Source organism: Chelonoidis abingdonii, chromosome 17, assembly GCF_003597395.2.
Source record: "Chelonoidis abingdonii isolate Lonesome George chromosome 17, CheloAbing_2.0, whole genome shotgun sequence".
Taxonomy (NCBI): Eukaryota; Metazoa; Chordata; order Testudines; family Testudinidae; genus Chelonoidis; species Chelonoidis abingdonii.
The window spans coordinates 16,854,677-16,876,154 of record NC_133785.1 but is presented as its reverse complement, the minus strand read 5'-3'; the positions used below and the strand labels follow the sequence as shown (position 1 = coordinate 16,876,154).

Sequence of the window (21,478 nt, the reverse complement as noted above, 5' to 3'; positions counted from 1 at the left end):
CAGCTCTCTGGTAACTGCTACAATATATCACAGATCAGGGGGGTTGAATTGGGAACAGGTCTGCAGGAATCCTGCTTTACCTCTAACTGCATTTTTCCTTATTCACCCATTAAAAAAAAAAAAATTCCAGTAGACTCAATCAGCATAGCTGAATTTTTCTCTTGCAGAGTTATGCTTTTGCAGACACTACAGTAAGAAAAAAAACAGAATCCTAGAACCTTCCTCAACTGACCACTGCAAAGATTTAATTGTGAAGGGGCTCAAACAAAACTCGCCTGAATGGAAACCACTTCTGCTACTGAAAGTGTTCACAGTGGAGAGAAGAAGAGAAACAGAAATAAGTGGGAGGAAAAGACATATGGCTGACGAAACAAACAAAAAAAAAAACTGGATAAAACCTCCATTCTAGCATTGAAATGCAGTCCCCATGTGTTTAATTTTACTCTTATCTGCATCAGACCAGATAAGAATAAAACTAAACACATGGAGGTTATGTTTCAAAGCTTTACACTCACTTCCTTTTGACCTACCTTTTCATTTTTTCCTCTTTCCTGTGCTGTCGGACCCATTCCTTAGTTATCTTGTCATTTTCTAATAATACAGTCTTTTTGTTAGACCACCGTAACAACTTATTTTTGGGTTCACAGTCAGAATTATCTATGCTTTCCAAGTTATCATGGTCCCCATTTAATGGATAGGCTATTAGACACAGATTTCCATCTTCATCCTCTTCAAAGCTCACCGACACCACACCTGGGGAAAGAATGGAGATGACCAGTTAGTGATCAATTAAATGACACATATACACTTTATGCAACATGATTTTACATGAAGAATATAGCAACTTTTGTTTTTTCTCTTACCCAGGTCCTTAGTTTTTATCTTGCCACAGGCCAAAACTCATCTGTCAACCTAACAAATATCAAAACATCTAGACAAAATGACACCTCACAGAGAAGACAATATATCATGTAGACAAAACAATAGTGACAGAAGAGATTCTTCTCTCTGATGCACAGAGTCAAATAGAACTCAAATAATAACAGGAGACAATTTCAATTATTGAAAAATTTTATTAATTTAAAAAAAAAAAGTCTGACTTGTCTGACCCTAGGAGAGATGTAAAACATTTTATATTTACATCTTGCCATGAAAAATAACCTGCACAGAAACACCAAAAGCTTTAAGTTTTGCATGACAGCAAAGCAAAAAGCATTTATCCAGATTTTTTTGCGGGTTAGTAGATTCCAAGGGCAAGGAAAGGCTTCAAGCAGAGCAAAACAAGAAAAATGTCACACATTACAACAGACACTAGCTCAAAGGCTTCCACTTAGAATCACCACGTTTAATTTTACATTTTTCCCCCCCTCTTTTTGGGGTATATATTTTATTGATGTTGGTTGTGCAGCGGTCTTGTGAAATAAATAACAAAAAGCAATACAAAGCAAATTTGATCGTAGTACACAGAAACATGGTGAACCTTGAAAGCATTTTTTCCTCCTCATTTCAAGAGTCTCTAGAATACTGCATTGTATATTAAGAGTCTTAGAGCAAAGTTCTGACAGGGTTGCCCCCAGTGCCATATTAGAAAGTGTCAATGATTATCGAAGAAGCCGTAACAACTGGCTGAATGTTTTTTTATATTTTTTTTTCTCAGTCCTTTCTCTTTATCCTCAAATCAATCAATCTGCACAGTTCTTGCAGCACATCACTCGGCCGGAGGGGAGAGTTCTCGGCGAGAGATTGGCACTTCTGAGCTGGGCAGGCGGTTCTGGGACCTACAGTAGCTGGGGTAGGGAGTGCAGAAGCTCTGACTGACAGTCCTGCTGCCACATAGGAAAGGACTACAGGAAAAAATGGGGGAGCCAGCTAGCAAATGGCCTTTGGCTTTATCCTGGAAAAAACAACAGAGATGGACCAAATGAGGCCCCCTTACCCCTAAATCCCTCCCACATGCCCCCAAAAAGAAAAACCACATATACTAGTACAATTGTTCTACAACATTTTGTAAAGTATCATTTATAGACCACATTTTCTTTAACAATTCCAAAAGAGTTTTTAATAAGATGTGTTCAAACCTCTCAGCAAGTATGTGAACAATCAGGCAATATAACTTTGAAACACCTCTGAAGTCCTCCTCCAATTTTACAATCAATATCAAAAGTAACTTGGCCACCCTTACTCAGTGTTAAAGTCTAAAATGCTTTAAAAAGCAATTCAAGAATGAATAAATGCTTCAGACTTATTGCATCAATTAATCACCAGACAGCAGTTAATGGAATACCCCACAAAGAGAGAAGTATTTTGTTTAACCAGTGCAATGCTTAAAAGAACTGGAATTTCCACTCCTACATACCATCTGACTCAGCCTCATCATGGCTACTTGATCCTTGCCTACCTAAATGCCACGAATTTTCATTTCCTTAAGGGCAAAAACAAACTGCAAATGTTTAACAAGATACTCTTCAACTTTCTTGGCTATACTGACGTTATATATGGTGATTAATATGAGAGTTAGAGGACAACCCAAAACACAAAACAATACAGCTAAACTTCCACAAAACATGTATTCAGGCAATCTTACCCAGCCCCTTAAGACACACATTAAACAAGAGGCAACAAAATAAAAAAAATAAAAATTAAAATCAGAAATAAAAGTGAAAGTATTACTGAAAACATTTACAAGCTGTTAGCTACTTACCTGTCTGTGCCTAAGGGAGATATATGGGCTGTCACCAGCAGAGTTGCTCTACTCTAATGCTGTTAGTCAGCCCAAAGACCCACTGGCAAGCATCTCCACCCTGCATCTCCACAGCCTGGCTCAGACAACATCAAAATACATGAAAAGAAAACCCCTAAAATCTCTTCGGCACAGAAGAGATTTTAGAGGAAACAGAGCACAATGGGATTTAGAAAAGAGAAAAAAGCCCAACCCCTTTCTAATGTTTCGTAACATACCTTCATACTGTGGAGTGAATTTACGCATTTCTGTTGGGAGAGTCTCATAGAACTGGTGTTCCCTCTGGATGAGGGGTTTACAGATGGTCTTGTCATTAAACCGGAGGACACAGGAGTGACCCCCAACCTGGTGGACAAAAGGCTTGAGCAGGACTCCCTTGGCATAGTGCTCCACTTCCATAGCTCCAAATGCTGGGCTCATTCTTGTAGCACATTAGATAAAACAATGTGGCAATGGTGAAGGCAGTTCAGAAGTAGATCTGTCTCCCAAAAGGTGTTTATTCCAGTTCAAAAAGTCTGTTAAAACAAGTAAAATAGAATCCTTTGTGTTAGTAACTTTGTATGTCGAGGTCTGAGCAACCAAAGCTAACAGTTACTTTCCTAAGGCACAGCAAAGGAAACTGAATGTAAACAATCCTCTATGCAAGGTGAAACTGAAAAGAACCTACAGTTTTAAGTGCAGAGGCAAATAAGAGTGAGATCATAGAGGCAGAGAAAAACAAAGCTACTTACCCCTCCCTACCAAAGCCTCAGCCAATGGAAATTATATTTAGCTGCTCCGCAGACCCACAACGAAGGTGGGGTAACAGGCGATACAAAGGAAGGGAAGGGTAATAAGTATACTGCTTCTCTCAGCTGCTCTCCTTACTAGCCCTCACAGCATTTTCTTATCAACAGAAAGGCCCATGGGGCCATCTGAAGATTAAACTTAATGTTTTAGCACTTTATTCTAAATAAAGTATTAGATACTAAGCAGAGTTTAGATCCAAGTTAGGCTTTATGTATAAGCTATTATGAACACTTACAGAACTACACAAACCAATCACTGTCAATCCATGCATAAGTTTTCATTTAAGGTATGTGATATTTTACTAACTTTCAACACAAACACAAGCTATAAAGAATGAAAGACTAGTTAAAAACTCCCACTAATCTTTTCCAGGAACTGAAAAAAACCTATACAAATCTAACCTGAGCAACTTTCTACAATGTATTGTTTCAAAGAAATTTAGAACAGAAATATTCTATGCACTATTCATGTTATCTGTACAAAATATTGATCACAGTAATTAAACTTTTAAAAACAGTTTAACTTTTTGTATCATTCAGTAATTTTCAAATGTACTATATACTGCATAGCTAATGGCAGAGAATCTTCAGTAGAAAGCTGCCAGATAACAAATAGCACCCAGAAGGCTGCAGACCAACCACCATTCAACAGTTTCAGTTACCTGTTAATTTACTGTTTCATTTTACAGATAAACAGTACAGAATGAAAAATCACAGACTAAACCTTACTAGCAAATTTAGGTTGAGTAATAGTAATTTGAGATTCCACTTAAATGATTAACTTTAGTATCTAAAAAATAAACTGACACCTTTATTCCATCTTAAAGAATGTTACATGAACAATAAGGCATTTAATTCAAAGAAACTATGAAGTGTTCAAGGTCAATGGGCTAATTTTGTTTGTCCTTCTCAGATATTTAGCAGCTTTACCTTAGCTTTAAAACTAAACAACTAGAAGCTTATGGCAGTGAGGACAGGTCTGACAGGCAACAATGTTAATATAACTAAAAATATCTACAGGGCTTTTTCATACATAAGAACATTAAGCTGTTTATCTGCCTACTTTAATTTACCAGAAACAATGGGTCAATCAATTAAGTCCTGACTGCTGGAAAAATATACCTTCAACAGGACGCCTGTCAGTGGAATTATTCCCAGGCATACTCAAGTTAACAATATATAAAAATTCCAAATTTCCCAAATATGGAGAACACACTACGCAATAAAACTAACCACTAGATTTTTATACCAAGATTGAATTAGAGAAACAAAGCAAATCTATCTATTAATTTAATCAATTCTCTAGCAAAGGTATTTGACACCTAACTTAGAACAATGCACTCTCAACAAATTGTGCAATATTGTATTTGATATTCTAGTTACATTTTATATTGGGGGAGGCATGTTCCTTTCCCAATCTAAATGGATTTCCCAATATTTTTCAGAATACAATCACTAAATCTACTTGGCAAGAGAAAAATGTTATATCTACATTAACAGAAATGCTAAGAATTCATTTACTTTTTAGCTGGACCTATACAAATACAAACTGAAGACTTACAATATTTATTTGGAACTAACTTGTTTAAAATACAAGCACATTATGATTTTTTTTTGTCTGGGACTTGCTGGTACTGAAATTTGTCATCATCCTACCTCATGAATACTAACTGAGCCAACCAATGTACGCAACACTATCTCATCCAGAAGATGGCACTCTTAGTATTTTTCAGATGCAGAAACTTATGGAGTATGTCATCTGAACTTATTCTACTGCATTTCTATCCCCCTTATGAAAATATACTATTATGCTGTCTTCTACCCAGATTGCAACAGTCAAGCACCACTGTACTTGTCAGTTTCTAAGATACAAGATAACATACAAGTCCATTTAAAAACAGATATTCTAATGTGCTAAAAGAGGGATACATTTCAATGGACAACTATTTTTGTTTTGAGGGTTGCTTGCACACATCACATACTGTTTCATGTACATCTTTTCAATCAAATTTTAAAACCCCCAAAGACTTAACCAGACTTCCTGGAACAAATAACTCCAGCCCTCCTGAATTTTGTTCAATCCTAGATAATAAAAAGTCTTGTCTACAAACAAAAACTGTACTGCTTTAATTATAAGGTACATTTAAAAGCAGGTCAGTACCTCATGCAGATGTCATTATACCAGTAACAGCTTATTTCAGTATGTGAAGGGGAATAAGCTACACCAGTATAAGCACTTTTATAACAGCATAACTGAGTCCACACTAGAGGTTGTACTAGGATAACTATCTTAACATCAAAATTAATTACTTTTTCTTTAAAAAAAAAAAAAAAAAAAAAAAAAAAATCACACTCCTTAACTTAGTTATATTGATACAAAATCCTTGCGGAGACCAGGTCTAAACTTGTGTCAGAACAGCAGAATTTATACTGAAAAGTATGCTTATTAGCACTACAGAAAGGAAATAAATATCTGCCAAAAGGAGAAGGTTCACCTGAGTAAAACACACCATGCCCCTTCCTCATATCCCCAGTGAGCTCATTAGTTGCTCAGTGTAACTTCAGAACTTGTTTTCTTTCATATAGACCCAAATGGTCCCTAAGGTATTTGCACACTGTGTATTCAGAAAACAAAAGTCACTTGGGTATGACATTACCCAGTATGTAGCTCAACAGGAAAAAAATCCTACTACTGTTATCATTAAATCTGTATTTGATAAAGGCACCATATATATTATGCCATATCTAATGCAAGCACTAAATCAGAATTAAGCCACATATATGTTCTCATAACCGCTATGTTTTATGTGAAATTTTATCAAATTCATTATTTCATATTTAGGCAAAGTTTTCAGTGTGTGGATTTGAGGCCATCAGTATGCAGATACCTGCAAAAAGGTCCTATTTTGAGTAAGCATGAGAAGTAAATACAAATCCTTCAGAGTAATGTGAAACAAAACAAAACAACCTGGAAGGGGACTTTCACTGTGGTTGCTCAGCCCCCAGTTGCTATGATGTTACCAGCCGTTCTGTACCATCTACTGGGAATGACCGGGAGTCATTCCTATTTTTACCCAGGCGCCCCCGGCCAGCCTCACCTGAGGCCAGCCAGGAGCACTCATGGGCTGATGACAAGGAACGGAGCAACTCCTACTGCACCATCTGCCACCGGGAGGGGAGGAGCAGATACTGCTCTTTGCTGCTGCAGCATCGCGTCACCGCTGCATTCAGTAGACATAGGTGACACTGAAAGAAGTCAAGAAACTATTTCTTTCCTTTTTCTTTCATGTGGGGCGGGGAGGGAGATAAATTGCGAGCTATTCCTGAACCATGCTGGACAATGTGTCTGACCCTACAGGCATTGGGAGCTCAGCAAGAATGCAAATACTTTTCGGAGACTGCTGTGGACTGTGGGATAGCTGGAGTCCTCAGTACCCCCTCCCTCCATGAGCGTCCATTTGAGTCTCTGGCTTCCCGTTACGCTTGTCATGCAGCACTGTGTAGCCTGGAGATTTTTTTTTCAAACGCTTTGGCATTTCGTCTTCTGTAAAGGAGCTTTGGAAGGGAGGACAAGCTCTCTCTGGACTCTGCCTTCTGAGAGAGCTGAAGCCTTTTAAGATTTTATTTTAAGATGCTACTGTCATTCATCTGAACAGTCTACATGTTCACGTACTGAGGAGCCTGCCAACACTGTTCCTGATGCCTAGGGCAGCTGGGTTATATGCTTCCATTTCCATGGAGGGGTAAAGGACAGAGCGCATATGCCCAGGAAATGTGCTAGAGAGACCAAGGAAACAAACTGTTGCAGCCTCAGTCCAAGGGAAACTGAAGACTGCACAGTGTGTGAAGCCCTACAAAGCAGCCTGGCAAGAGTTCAGCCAGGGAATGCTTTATCATGACTGTGTATGAAACTTACAAAAACAAAAACTATGTTTACATTTATTTAAAGGATAAAACCTGCAGATGTCCTCTGTCTGAAATTATCTTGCTGAAATAATAAACATAATGTAATAAAAAACAAAAGTTGACTCGAATAGCGCCAGCTGAAATGCAGAGCCATCAAAATAAAAACAAGATGTTTGGAAGTAGAAAATGAAACATACCCTTCCTTGTAATTCAAGGCATCAGGATTTATTCAGCACATTAAGATTAAATTCTCTCAAATTAATTCTATCATGGAAAACGGTTATGTATGACTGTAAGGTGGAGCAGTTTGCAGGAGAAATGTTTTGATTCCACATTTTTAATTGCATTATAAAACTGGCCTAAACTTTCCAATGTAATTTCTCTTCCAACGAGACTGCAGTCAATATATCAAGTTTGTAAATGTTTACCCAGTACTAGAAATAGATAGGATGTACGGGATAGGAGTAAAGGGATCAAGATCTTGCATAATAAATTACAGGTTTACATTTTGACAGGAACCTACAAGAAATCTTTTGTTTGTGACAGTGTTTTAATGCTATATATAAATCCCTTTGCACAAGAAACTACTTAATCTATTTTTCATGTTAGTTCTTGCTTATTCAATTTGGATCATTAATTCAATTTAGCCTCGCAATCTATCCAGCTGTCTTAACATAATAGCAATAACAAAAGCGACTAATCATTTAAACTTTAGAGATGAACTACCCGCTATTTTATTTCTCAGTCGTCATGGAAAACCCATTCATTACAAATGGTTGTACTAAACTAAAATGGAGAACTATGTTCTCCATTGTAGCTCTTAAGTAAAAGTGACCTGTTCTCTTTAAAGGGTGGAAAGCTCCCTTATACCACTCATTCTGTGTACCCCCTATAAAACTTTGACTTGCCTTTAAATAATAAAAAACAATTTAAATGGTATGTCTGTGCGTTTCTAAAATGATATCCCTGCTGAGACTACATAATCATATACTCACCACTGTATCCTAAAAGATAAAGTTTAAAACTTCTGCTAACAATGCTTTTTCATGTTAATATAGGAAAGACAGACAGACATTTCAGTTTGGCAAAGAACAGTGTTTGTTAGTGATGCAGGACTATCAAAACGTACTAACATTGATCACTAGAACACAATTATTTTACTAATTTTAGGTTCCTTCTTGTAAGCAACAAAGTTCAGGTTTTCCAAAATTATCTGATAATGCAAGTTTAATACAGTAGGATTAATGATTTGCAGCAGTGTCGGGGAAAAACAAGCAGATATGCTGTTGCTTGAGAAAAATGAAACTGAACAAGTAATGCAAGAGCAAAATGACAATGCTGCAGTGGGGAAAAAATCTACTGTAGTGCATTGCTTGCTGCATTCCCTTCACAACCTTGTTTAGTGTCAGGAAATATACTGATCACTTCAGCAGTTTGGAAAACAGACTCAGTAAATCTGTCAGACCCATCTCAATTTCAAAGGAAATACCAAAACTAAAAGATTATACCCAATGTTGCCTGGTTTGCCAGTGCTGAACAGTGCCCTTTGGTTGCTTGTAAAGCAAGTAAGAAGAGGAAGACAAGGGTAAGCCTTCTCCATAATTCTTCTAGTTTATGCATTTCTGCATCACATCAGTCAGCATATTGATTTTTTAAAACTGTCTTGACAACTTAAGGCCCCTGCATACCTAACGTGAAGTCTTCTACAGGATCTTCCTCAAGAAACTCCTTCAAATCCAAGACACCTTGGTAGGTAAAATTTACTCTCCTAGTTTTGCAGTATGTACAGTCCCCATTCTGCCATAGACTTCCTTTGTGGCCTTGGGCAAGTCTCAGCCTTTCTGTATCTGTAAAAAGTGGATAACTGCACTTCTCTATCTCACAGGGATGCTGTGGTGATAAATACATTGAAAACCGTGAAGCACTCAGATACTATGGTAATTGGGGCCAGGTAAGTACACTACGTAGACAGAAAGGTATTTTAAAGACAAGTTTGACAGCTAAAGGGATATATTTTTTCTACCTAAATCAGCAAAATTACCCATTAGAATGTCACTTTCTTCTATGAATACCTTGCCCTACTTCTAAATTCCATTTTTTATTACCCCTTTACATACAACCTGATCCAGCAATAGATTATCAGTAGCTTTCTGTGTCAGAATCAAGACATTTTAAACAGGTAAAACCAAAAATCATATACCATCCAAAGCAGCTGCCACTAACAACAGTTTTGATGAAACAAAAGTCTGTATAGGTAATAGGACAGCTGCATTTATCCATCCTCACTCCAATGACTGGCAAGAATCCAAGGACTTTCTGAGTGCATCTGTAAATGTTACTGCTTCCTAGGAATTACCGGACATAGGTATCATAGTACGTAACGCTGGACACAATTATATACAACCATTTATAAGATACATCTGACATAACATTTGCTTTATTACCTACCTCCATGAAACACCACAATTCCAGTCTTCTCTAACTCAGTTCTATTTCCATTTAACAGAAGTGTAATTTCTCTAGCCCTCTTCTGGAGATATGCCCAAAATACTTTTAAAAAATTCCCTAAGGTAACCTGAATAACTCTAGTGTATTAATTCGGTTTGTGAGAAGATTATGAAACACAAACCTACCAAATAAAAAAAATCCAATTTCACCAATGTGTAACAGTAAGCTGCTGCTGCCTGGAGCTTATCCATCACCTCACCAAGTAGTCTTTTCAGATATTGAGAATATGAGCATCCAACTTGGTCTAAATCATTTTACACCTTGTTTCCTACACATATAAAATACCAAAGAGAAATTACAGCTCTGTTTTTTACTAGATCTATTTTTCCTCTTTAGTGAAACAAAAACCAAGTTAGATAGGTTACAGAGCTTTTCCTGCATAGACAAGAACACATGCATCTGAGCCAAGCAGCTCTCGAGTTACATAATACCTGGAAAAATTAATCTCTTTTCCAAGGACATAACTGCCATAGTAATTAAGACCCTAAATCACCTATTCTAAGCTGCTTGAACTTCTTGGAAATGGACCAAACATCTGTTTTGGGCCCTAGTTCCTAAAAATACCATCCAAAAGCTATGAAAAATATCAATAGCGTTCTTTGACAAAGAAATTAAGTGTTTGATTAAAATAGTGAACAGTTACATAATTTAAATACAGAAATATCTCCACAAGAAAACTATTTTTAGAAGGATGATTTAAATGGCTGACTTCTGCAAGAGACTCATGAATTGAAACTAATGGTGTATATGAAAGGCTAATCAGAGACAGTTTCAGTATAGAATATAAGATAACATAACTCAGATCCATTGCTTGAGAAAACATTCAAGCTCTGAAAAATCTGGGAGTGGGCTACTTTCCAGTAGTTAAAACAGACTGAGAGGTTAATGTGAGTTCATGGTGTTGAAGTCTCCAGGACAATCAGCAGGGATCTCAAACAAGGAGCCTCTCTCTGAAATTAGCTTTTGTTTTTCTTTTCTTTTTTTTTTATTCTCAACAAAAGTTACAGCATGGTTGCTACCATTTTTTAATATGCAACATTGAGTGAATCTTTAATTCTACCATAAACTAGTCCTGGTTAACATTATACAAATGGCTAAACTTTGTAAATAAATGCTGCTACAGAAACATGCCCACTAAGTCAAAATAAATAAAATTCTATTAGATCTCTGCAATTTTCACCTTTGGACAAAAATAATAATAATAAAAAAATACATCTGTCCCTGCTGTGCTGTAAATTCATTAATTCAAACTTAAGAGCTGTAAAACCTGTTTTGGTATAAAGAGCTTCATTATACTAGTCAGTCATTTCCCCAGAGGAAGATTTTTTTTTACGAAGTTCTGTCCAACAGCCACTCTGTTTTGACTAAGAATTTTTTCTTACTCATATTCAGTTCACAACCTCCTGATCCTAATGTTTTTCTTGCTCTACCACATCTGGGTCTCAGCATATATTTTAAGGTGATAAAATACGTTAAATTTAGGAGAGGATTTTCAAAGGACACTAAGGGAACTAGGTGCCCAAATACTACTCACTTCCAATGTGATTTGGATGCATAAATCCTTAGGCCCCTTTGAAAACCCAGTTTAAATTAGGTTTTTATAAATGCATGTAAACCACAAGTGTTCTTTTATTGTAGAAAGATGAGTGACTGAAAGCCATCATCACAAACTAATAATGTGTGGCTTGTAATGACTAATTACAATTTAAAATACAATAGCAGATTCCTAGTTTTCTAACACGTGTTTCTGATGTATCATGGCAGATTGAGCCTACACTCTGAAGAGATATCCATAAGGTTCATGACTGGCTATGTACCAAGGGTGCACTTCAGAAACTATATTAAATGCATTTAAGGCAACAACCAGTGCTAAGCATGTCACCTTAGTGTAATACTGCTATCTACTTCTGCATTTTTAATGGGAAAAGCAAATTATTTATAGGGTACATCAGGTATCTGCTCCTGCCCTAAGTTCAATTTCAAGTCAACAACATATCAAAGGCTCTTTTGGCAGCCGCACACCATTGTTGTCCACAAAGGTACAACTTTATTTGATTAAAGTCAGAAATTTCTGCCCAGGCTGTGACCAATGTCCTCTCCTTTGAGCATATCCCATACACATTTTAAACTTGTTACTATGTACAACATTTTAGTGAGATTTTACAATTATGAGAATGCTCTCAGAGTTTTGTTAATAATTTTTTAAAAATATTCAGCCAGCTTTTTTGTTTGTTGACATTTCATTTTTTTTTAAATGAAGAAAAAAAGGTTCTGGTTTGATTTTTCAGCTTTCCCCCTCACCTTTCTCCTTTCCCCCTTTCACTAGACCCACTAAATCAAATGCTGATGCATCAATTGTCACACCTCAAAGCCCCGGTAAGTGTAAACAAGCCCCAAGAGTTCATTAGCAATTATAGTTAAACAAAGGTCTTATTTTTAAAAAGTAATATCTCCATCTACACGTTAATGGGGAAAATTCAACAGTAGTTCAACAGTTAGTTGGGACCTCTGTGTTACGAACCTCTGTCAAAGGTTACAAAAGCAATACAGTGAGCTATCAGTATTTCAAAAAACAAGGATCCTCTTAAGAACTTTCAAAATATAGATGAATGCATAGGCAAATAGCTGCCCAGAGTCAACAGGAGTGTACTGAAGTGAAGAGGGAGACTAATCTCTTATGAAATCTTTCCCAGCCACAGCAGATCAGATCAGGATAAACAGAGGCAGAATAGAAAAGGGCGTCTCGTAAGCAAAATTTCTGAATTAGGGATATTGTGCAATCTGACTGAAAAAAAAAACAAAACACCACTTCTCTACAGTACTTGTGTCTGCTGTGATTCAAGGAAAATATTAAAGCAGGTGAGGGTCTAATTCTTTCCCTGTCACAACCACAAAACTTCCTCTAATTAAATACTGTTCAATGATGAACTTTTCCAATCAAATTATATCAATGTGGTCTTGTATTTTCTTCTGTATAGCATTATTCAGATGCATTTCATACACAAAGCTTTACATCTGACTTACTCCACATTTTTCATCCTTTTGTGTTGAGAGGTTGGCTTTCCCAGGAACCATACACAGTTAATAACATACTCACCAGAACCACCATTGCCAAGAAGTTCACCTATTCCAATCTGCAAACTAGGTCATGAGATTCAAACAGCAATGTGAAACCACCTGAGTAGCAACCTGATGGTCCACAGTGGCAGGTCCCATCATATGAACTCCAAAATGCACTTTAAAATAATTATTTTGTTATAATTAGCCCATCTGATGCGGGATGACCACATCAATATTATGCCTGTGTGATGTGTTACTTTTTACCAGAAGTGTATCACAATAGCAGTCAGTGTTTCTGCACTACAAGCAAAGGTGGTAAAGGCTACTTTATTCAAACAGAGTCCAATAGGACTTCACAGGCAAAAAGCCATTGGCAGGAGCCATCACCCACCCAAACAAGAACTGAAAATCCATAGGAGGTTGCTGACAGCCTACTTCCCTCTCCACAGCCAGGGGGCTGGCATATCCAGTAAGACATTCACGGCCTGGAATAGGACCAAGAATATCAATGAAAATTAAATTCCCTAAGGCTTGAAGCTTGTAAAGAGTCCAGCACTAATGTGGTTTCCATATTTCTTACTCCTGTACATGCTGATGCATTGGGGTAAAAATTTGTCCCAACTAAAGGCAACGATTTAATTGGGATTAGGATTTCATCATAGATTTTTGTTTAAATTTGCAGGATTACATTCTCACATGCATGCAGATACAAATTATTGAAATGATGTTGGCTGGAAGAGATCAAATATTTTCCATGTTCAAGATCACAGGTTATTTTCAGAAGACCTATGACATAATCTTAATTACTCTGTCTGGCAATAATTCCCTCTATATTCTGTTAAGAAGAGTTTTACATGCATGGAAACAGGAACAAGGTAAGCAATCTAGCAAGCGGAAATTGAAACCAGCAAGCACAGCCTGTCTGTCTGTAAAAGTCTACAGGATTACATTCACAGCAAGGAGAGGATGACAAGTCTAATATCTGCTCTCTGGAATCCAATGTACATATTAAAGACATCTAAGTAGAAGATAACAGTCTATTCTCAAAGTAAACAAGTCATTCCAACTGTGTACAAAGTCATATTCCCCCTGATACTCTAAATAGATAAACATTTATCAATCCAAAACCATACCAGCCAGCAGATTTCTCAAAGTAGTAGTGAAAGTTACTTTTAACAAGTAATCAGACAACTAGAACTACCTGTTTAAAAAGCTCCCCGCTCCTTACATAGAGCAACAATAGTATCTACTATTGTTAGCAGCATCAGACAATATAGGTCACCTTTGGTTTGATTACTTTGCTTTCTTCACAGGTTTGGGTCCTAGATCATGCAAGTTTCAGCGCTGTAAAGTGGCAGTGTAGACAGTGCACCAGCACTGGCAGCTACTCCCCTCATGAGGGTGGGTTTTTTACAGTGCTGGGAGAGCTCTCTCCCAGCACTGGTGCCAAGACTACACAGCCATGTTAAAGCTCATTGGTAATGAAGACATACCCTCAAGGTGTGATGTTAAACCAGTGTAAAGCTCTGCACAGACATGCTTGTTTAGGTTTAAGAGTACCTTATTTCAATTTAGCTTAAACAGATTCCTAATCAACTTAAACTAAACTGACCTAAGCCTGGTTTAAACCAAAATAGAAATGTAGCCTTTAGCACCAATTCAACTAGATCAGTTTAAAAATCACACCTTATGTTAAACTGATGCAACATTCTCATATAGACATGGCCTCAGAAAACATAAAACAACAAGTAGGCAAGCAGTTTGTCAGCAACAGAATTTCTCACCTTTGTACCGAGGAGCTGTGTTAATCTGACTGATGTCATAATGAAAGTCTATGACCACAATACTGTCTAAATATCTCATATACAGCACAGATGATTTACTGTACATTTGGAACTGATCCAAACACAAACCAGGAGCAATTGCTAAAAGAAAGTCCTCTTTTTCAGTGAGCATGAAGGAGATTCACCCACACTTCCTGACAAACCTCAGATGCTGTAAGAGCTTTATGCATCATACTTCTGCATAGCTACTTGAGTATTCTGGTCAAGAACCTCTACGTATAATGAAAACACTAAAATTGAACACAGGAAAAATGACAAATTCTAGTTGGTAGAAGGATTAATAAAGCTAAAAAGTTAAACATCCTGGGATATTTTTAGCAATGTAAATGGGGGGAGCTTATTTTTTAAAAGTCTACTTTTAATCATTATATACACTAGTCATGAAATTGGGCTGAATCTCAGTCATGTGAGCCACAGAATGAGACTGAGGGCTATATAAAAGAGATTGCAATAGGAGACACTGCTCTGGGGAAGAAGAAAAGTCCTAATAGCTCATTTTTTAAAAAGTTCTTAAAATCCATTTAATCAGCGTACACAGCACTTGACCAAAAATGTTCTCTGATAAATTTAAAATCTAAACACAAAAGATCAGGAGAAAGGGTATACTCGGATTACTAATGAGGAGAATGGGCTGTTTAAAGAGGAAGGATTTAAAAGAGAGAGAAGGTATCTGGCAAGAGACCCCATTCATTACAGGGGTCATCACAACAGAAATGCTCAAAGCAGGAAGTTACAAAGGAGATGAAGACTAGTAAGACTATCTACACTACAGGTCATAACCCATAGTGTAGATGCGTCCCTACCATCATGGAAGCAGTTTTTCCATTGCTGTAGGAACGCCACCTCCCCAAGTTATGGTAGCGAGGTCAACAGAAGCATCTTCCTTTGATTTAATTGCATTTCCACAAGAGGTTAGGCCAGCATAGCTACAGTACTCGGGGGGCCCGCATGAGGGGGGGGGGGGGAGGGCCGGAGTGGATTTTTTATACTCACTGGTACGTTGAGCTAAATGTTAAGTATAGACTAGGTCTAATGTAAAAGAATTGGGATGAGGGCAGGAAGTGGGACGTTAGCTAGGAGGAAGTTAGAGTAGAGAGGGAAGATGATGTAATGCCCTGAAGAGGCGGCCAAGGAACTTGTGTTTGAAGAGGCAAATCAGGAAGCCAATAAGCTGCATGAGAAGCAGCAGAATTTTGGACAGACTGGATGAGAGGCAAGGAGGCCAGAGGAGAGATTGAGAGGCTCCACATTAGCTAAAAAACTACCTAAAAATCTATGTAATCACTATTACAATGCATCTACTTCCATCTATCAGACTATAAGCAGCAAATCTTGAGTTGCTGTTTTACAAAAAAATAAAACTGCCTGGTCTTTTCTCTTTAACCAAAATGATTCTTTTGTGTGTTATATCCTGAAGAAGAAGAAATTGAGACTGGAAGAAAAATAAGTGTCAGTCTACTGAACAGACCTGAAGTTTCCAGCTTGAATGACAACTGTTTAATTTCAGTGAAAGGATGAACTTTCCTCTATTCAAACAACCCTGGCTCTGGAGGCCATTATTGATTTGAATAGCGCTTTTTAAAATTAAAAAACAAACAATACGAACAAACATACTTCACTAGCTTGTGCAGTTTTGATGCTAAGGTCTTAACTTTTAAATAAATATAGTAAACATCTACCTCCAACTACATCTATTTACAAAGCAAGACTACTGCACGCATCCATTCTGAGGATTAGTGTTATCACATTAGATCCACCCCCATCTTTCTAACACAACTAGACATATTCCTGATATAAAAACCCATTGCTGCATGAAGCAGGAAGTTTAAAAACAACTTTGGTGGGTAAGCCATCAACTCAATGCCTCCAGAGACATGTAGCCAGCACCTGTCTACAGGCATTTAATAGGGCTTTAATTTTAGCAAATCTTGTTTTGTTCGCTTTCAAGATGTGTAGTGAATTTTAAACCATTGTCTGGCAAACGAGTGGTATCTAGCTCCTACAGCACATTACAATGCATGTCCACTTGTGTTCAACATATCATACTGTCTCTTGGTAACTGTATTTTTGTAACAGAATAGGACAGAGGGACCAATTTTTAAACAAACAAAAATGAAATATTTTTCCTCTATTAACAAAAATCCCCAGACAAAAAATTCTGATGAACTGTTTCTAACCAAAATCTGTAATAAGACATCTCAACATACCTTAAAACTATTAACAGAAAAATTATTGTAATTAAACAGTTATATAGTGTATTTTAAAGATGGTTCCTCCATAGTTACAAAAATACATTAACCTTGAACAGAAAATAGCAAGCCAGATGAAGGAACTTAGGTACAAAGGAAAAATCCTCTTCCCCTGCAATGGAAAATTTTAATTTCTTCAAGTAGGTTGCAGAGATGCTTAGCAGGACTTGCGTTGCCTAGATACCAATCACACCTTCTTGCCAATAGAGACAAAATAACTATCATCAAATGAAACAATGGACCAGTGAATGAACTAAACTAGTGAGATTTTTATTCCACTGTTCCTCTGCACATCAATGACAAATCACATTCTAATGTAGAAAGGGCCAGTTTGTTTAAGATTGATTTAATGCTAACTCAAATGTAATGGAAAAATACTGATAAGCTCTAGCCACAATAATCAACAGGAACACAATATTCATTAGTCTCAAATGACCCTGGCTCTGAAATACATAGTGTTTTGCTCCTACCCTAACATTATGATCAGAATGACAAGTAGTATAACGCCAATTTCCTAAACCGTATGCCTGATTCAGAGTTAAAAGAAAGAAAGGAGAATTACCAAGGCAGCACTGCCACAAAGAAATATATTAATAAGAATTACCATTTAAATATTGCTATATTCTAGCCTTCTGATCAGATAGCTGAATTCTGTGAGCATATTCTCAGCTACAGAAAAAGTTACACATTAGAGAAAGCAATATGCAGGTGATGCACTTCACTATCAAATCTCAATCTCCTGAAAACATTTAATTTATATCTTGGCTTAATGTTAAATATTGCAGTAAATTACAATGGACCACAATTAAACAAAAACTGCATCTTCAGGCTTTGTCTACACCAAGATTTTTTTCCTAAAATTTCCCACTATAGCTACCAAGTCAGTTTCAATGGTATAAGCTAAATTAAGATGCCATGATTTTGGACACTATGTATTCTAGACCTGTTCTTACCAGGGTTAGAGGAAACCGTGGTTAAAATGCTTGTGGGAAAGCACCTGGAGCCCTCTATATTAATACTCCCACTGCTACCACCACAAGTGTAGGTGAACCAGTGGTAACAAAACGGGGTAGTGTGATCTAGAGGACAGACCACAAGGTGGCAATTCAGGATACCACGCTGAGCTCTGCCACTACCTGTCTGTGACATTGGGCAAACCATTTCACCTTTCTGTGCCTCCACTTCCCCACCTACCACTTGTATTTAACTCTTCAAGACAGGGGGACCATCCTATGTTACATGTAACATCTATCATAATTTGGACCCCAATCTTGGCTGGACCCTCTAGATGCTATTGTAATACAAATCCTAACAGAGATGTGGCCTTAGAGAAAATTGGCTTGTTTAAACAGATGGCCTACTTGCCTATATAAAGTCACCATCATAACTTAAATTATTTGGGTGTTTAACATTAGTTTCCAATAAATTCCTGCAACTCACTCCTTTCTGTACAAGCCTTGTAAGACTAGTCACTAATGTTCTCTACACATATTTTGTTTCTCAAATATAATGGTGTAAAAAATACATAAAAACTGTAAAAAACAACCAATACTATTACTTTACTTGCCCTTCTAGATATGAAATCCCTTTGGGGCTCCTGTGTCCTAGTTAAAATTAGTTTTTGGGATTTTTTTCGGTCTAAACTGACTAGACATTTTCCTTCAGTGTATTCACAGAACAGTAACATTTCTGACAGTTGCTGCCCATGGGTGAAGCCTCATCTGGAGTACTGTGTCCAGTTTTGGGCCCCACACTACAAGAAGGATGTGGAAAAATTGGAAAGAGTCCAGCGGAGGGAAACAAAAATGATTAGGTGGCTGCAGCACATGACTTATGAGGAGAGGCTGAGGGAACTAGGATTGTTTAGTCTGCAGAAGAGAAGGATGAGGGGGGATTTGATAGCTTGCATTCACTACCGCGAAAAGGGGGTTCCAAAGTAGGATGGATCAGACTGTTTCTCTCAGTGGTACCTGATGACAGCACAAGGAGTAATGGTCTCAAGTTGCAGTGGGGGAGGTTTAGGTTGGATATTAGGAAAAACTTTTTCACTCGGAGAGTGGTGAAGCACTGGAATGGGTTACCTAGGGAGGTGGTGGAATCTCCTTCTTTAGAGGTTTGTAAGGTCAGGCTTGACATAGCCCTGGTTAGGATGATTTAGTTGGGAACTGGTCCTGCTTTGAGCAGGTGGCTGAACTAGATGACCTCCTGAGGTCCACTCCAACCCTGATATTCTATGATTCTCTGCCCTTTCAGTAAACATACCAAGGCAATCTCAGACAAATGTTTTTGCTTCTTTTTTTAAGTTACAGTTACTAGACAGAGGAAGATACAAAAATAAGGAGGTACAACAGCAAGGTCTAGGCATAGGGCCCTAGCAGGAAGCTCAGGCCCCACCACAGCTCCTGGAATTCTTTATAGAGTGGTGCTCCTCAACCCTGCTCAAGGGTCTCCCATCTACCCAATAAGCTTCTAGGGCTGTCATTCTGAGAGTCACTCTGAAGCTCAGAATATCGGTTGAGTCAGTGTGAAGTGATGGAAACAGCTACGGGCATGGCTGAGAAGTCCTTTTGTTTAGATTTTCACCAGGTTTAATCATCACTGGAACTCACGGACCATTAGATCCAATTTTTAAGTTCACAAACTTTTTGACTTTACGAATCACACCCATGAGACAGAATGGGCTTTCAAAACCTCTAGCAAATGGGTGTTTAATAAATTTGAAATTCTCCTCTCCACTGGTGGTGGTGGGGTGAGGGAAGGGAGTAAATTGCGTTACCTGTAATATGTATTCCTGACCAGTTTCCAAGCTTTAATACTTCCAAAATATAACAAAGCAAGATACGCAAACGTAACATACATACATATATATACATACACATACACACACACAAGACTTTAAAACGGCAACATATTCAATTTAAATAACTTTGTAAATGGGGTGAGAACTAAATGATACGAAACAAAATGGACTCAGTTCAAAGATCCTCTTTTTAGTTTCTTTTTAAGCTTCAAACTCAGCATGCACAACTCCCACATACTCCTAGCAGCAGCTCTCCAATGACTTTATAGCTATATAACTGCTGCATAAGATCAATCAAGTTTCAAAATCAAAGGGTGTCTGAAGCTTTTGAAACTAAAAAAAAAAAAAAAATCTTACGCCCACATTAGTTTTAAGTTCCAGAGCCAAACACTCTCTCTCATGTTCAATGTTCATCATAAGAAAAAGACACTAAAACCAACTCTGCGTCTTTAGAGACATTCTCCTCAAAGCTTTTCCGGAATATTCAAAGGATAAGAAGACAAGATTCATTTATTAAAATATTGGGTTTGAAATAATCGTGGAATACATTTGGCTGCTGTATCAAAGAAAAAGAAGAAAGCCTGTCACTATATGGTGATTCAGTGTATGACTACACCAGAAAAGAAAGATGTACTTTAGCATGTGTTAGCTAATGGGTTATTTCTTTCTAGAGAAGGCAAGGCCCAAAACAGGATGGTTTGGTACATAACTACAACAAGAGTTTATTTTGGCAGCAATGTTAATACAACAGTAACCACATTTTACAAACCCAAGAATTACAAAACCTCACTTAACCCAAAATGCCTTTTTGTCCCTGTGCCTGAGAACACTATTACATACACCCTCAATTTTATAAGCCCTTGATTTTACAAAACATTTGTAGAACAGGGTTTCTACTGCATGCAGTGTAATACTCTGGAACTATGATTAACAAATATTTATTGAATCAAGAAGTGTTTCCTTATACTAGAGATATAATTACCTTATTTCCATTTCTGTAATTTTTCAGTGGTTTTGGAGCAAATACTAAATTTAATTTGTATCACTATACTGAACAAAAACAACAACAAAAAGCCCTCCCCTTCCCCCGACTATTTTAGCAGGTAAGAAATACTGTTAAGTAACACTGAAAAACTATCCACCTTTACTCTTACTATAAAACCACCCTTTGTAAAACCCTGGTTTTGTTGCCTCAAAAGTTCTGCCTACCTCACAATTTGATGACATCCAGACACTAGCACCAAATTTCTTAACCCTTGTCTGGGGGAGAAGGAAAGAAGAGAAATACTCTCCTTAATGAGCATGATGCTCGGGTGCTAAAAGTGCTCGCACCCCACAGTTATAAATTCCTCCCGAACCCCTACAGAGAAAAATGCATTAACTGAATGGAACCCGGTACAACGTGAAGCCAGTTCACACGTAAAGAAACTGGGGCACACGAGCATCTCTTTGAGGGACGTGGAAGAGGGATCCCTGTGTGTGCATCAGCCAAACACAAGGACGAGGCAGCCCCATGCTTGTGTGTGTGCCTGGCACGGCACCAACGCCAGCCGCACGAGGGGAAGTCGGGGCGGATCGGGGGG

The 21,478-nt window shown here is 37.6% G+C and overlaps 1 protein-coding gene across 3 annotated transcripts in view; it reads right to left on the bottom strand.

Moving 5' to 3' along the window:
- The window catches only part of IP6K2 (inositol hexakisphosphate kinase 2), a 28,668-nt gene that overhangs the window by 6,493 nt on the left and 697 nt on the right, over positions 1-21,478 (bottom strand). Inside the window, exons 1-3 of one of the 3 annotated variants that reach the window (XM_075073368.1) lie at positions 21,105-21,126; positions 2,959-3,255; positions 531-753 (exon numbers count right to left, since the gene is read on the bottom strand). In XM_075073368.1, coding sequence (XP_074929469.1) covers positions 531-753; positions 2,959-3,160 — 425 coding nt within the window. In that variant the 5' untranslated portion in view covers positions 3,161-3,255; positions 21,105-21,126. Of the gene's footprint in view, positions 1-530; positions 754-2,958; positions 3,419-21,104; positions 21,127-21,478 lie in introns of those variants that run through there. The other 2 variants (XM_032801327.2, XM_032801328.2) reach the window with 2 other exon arrangements.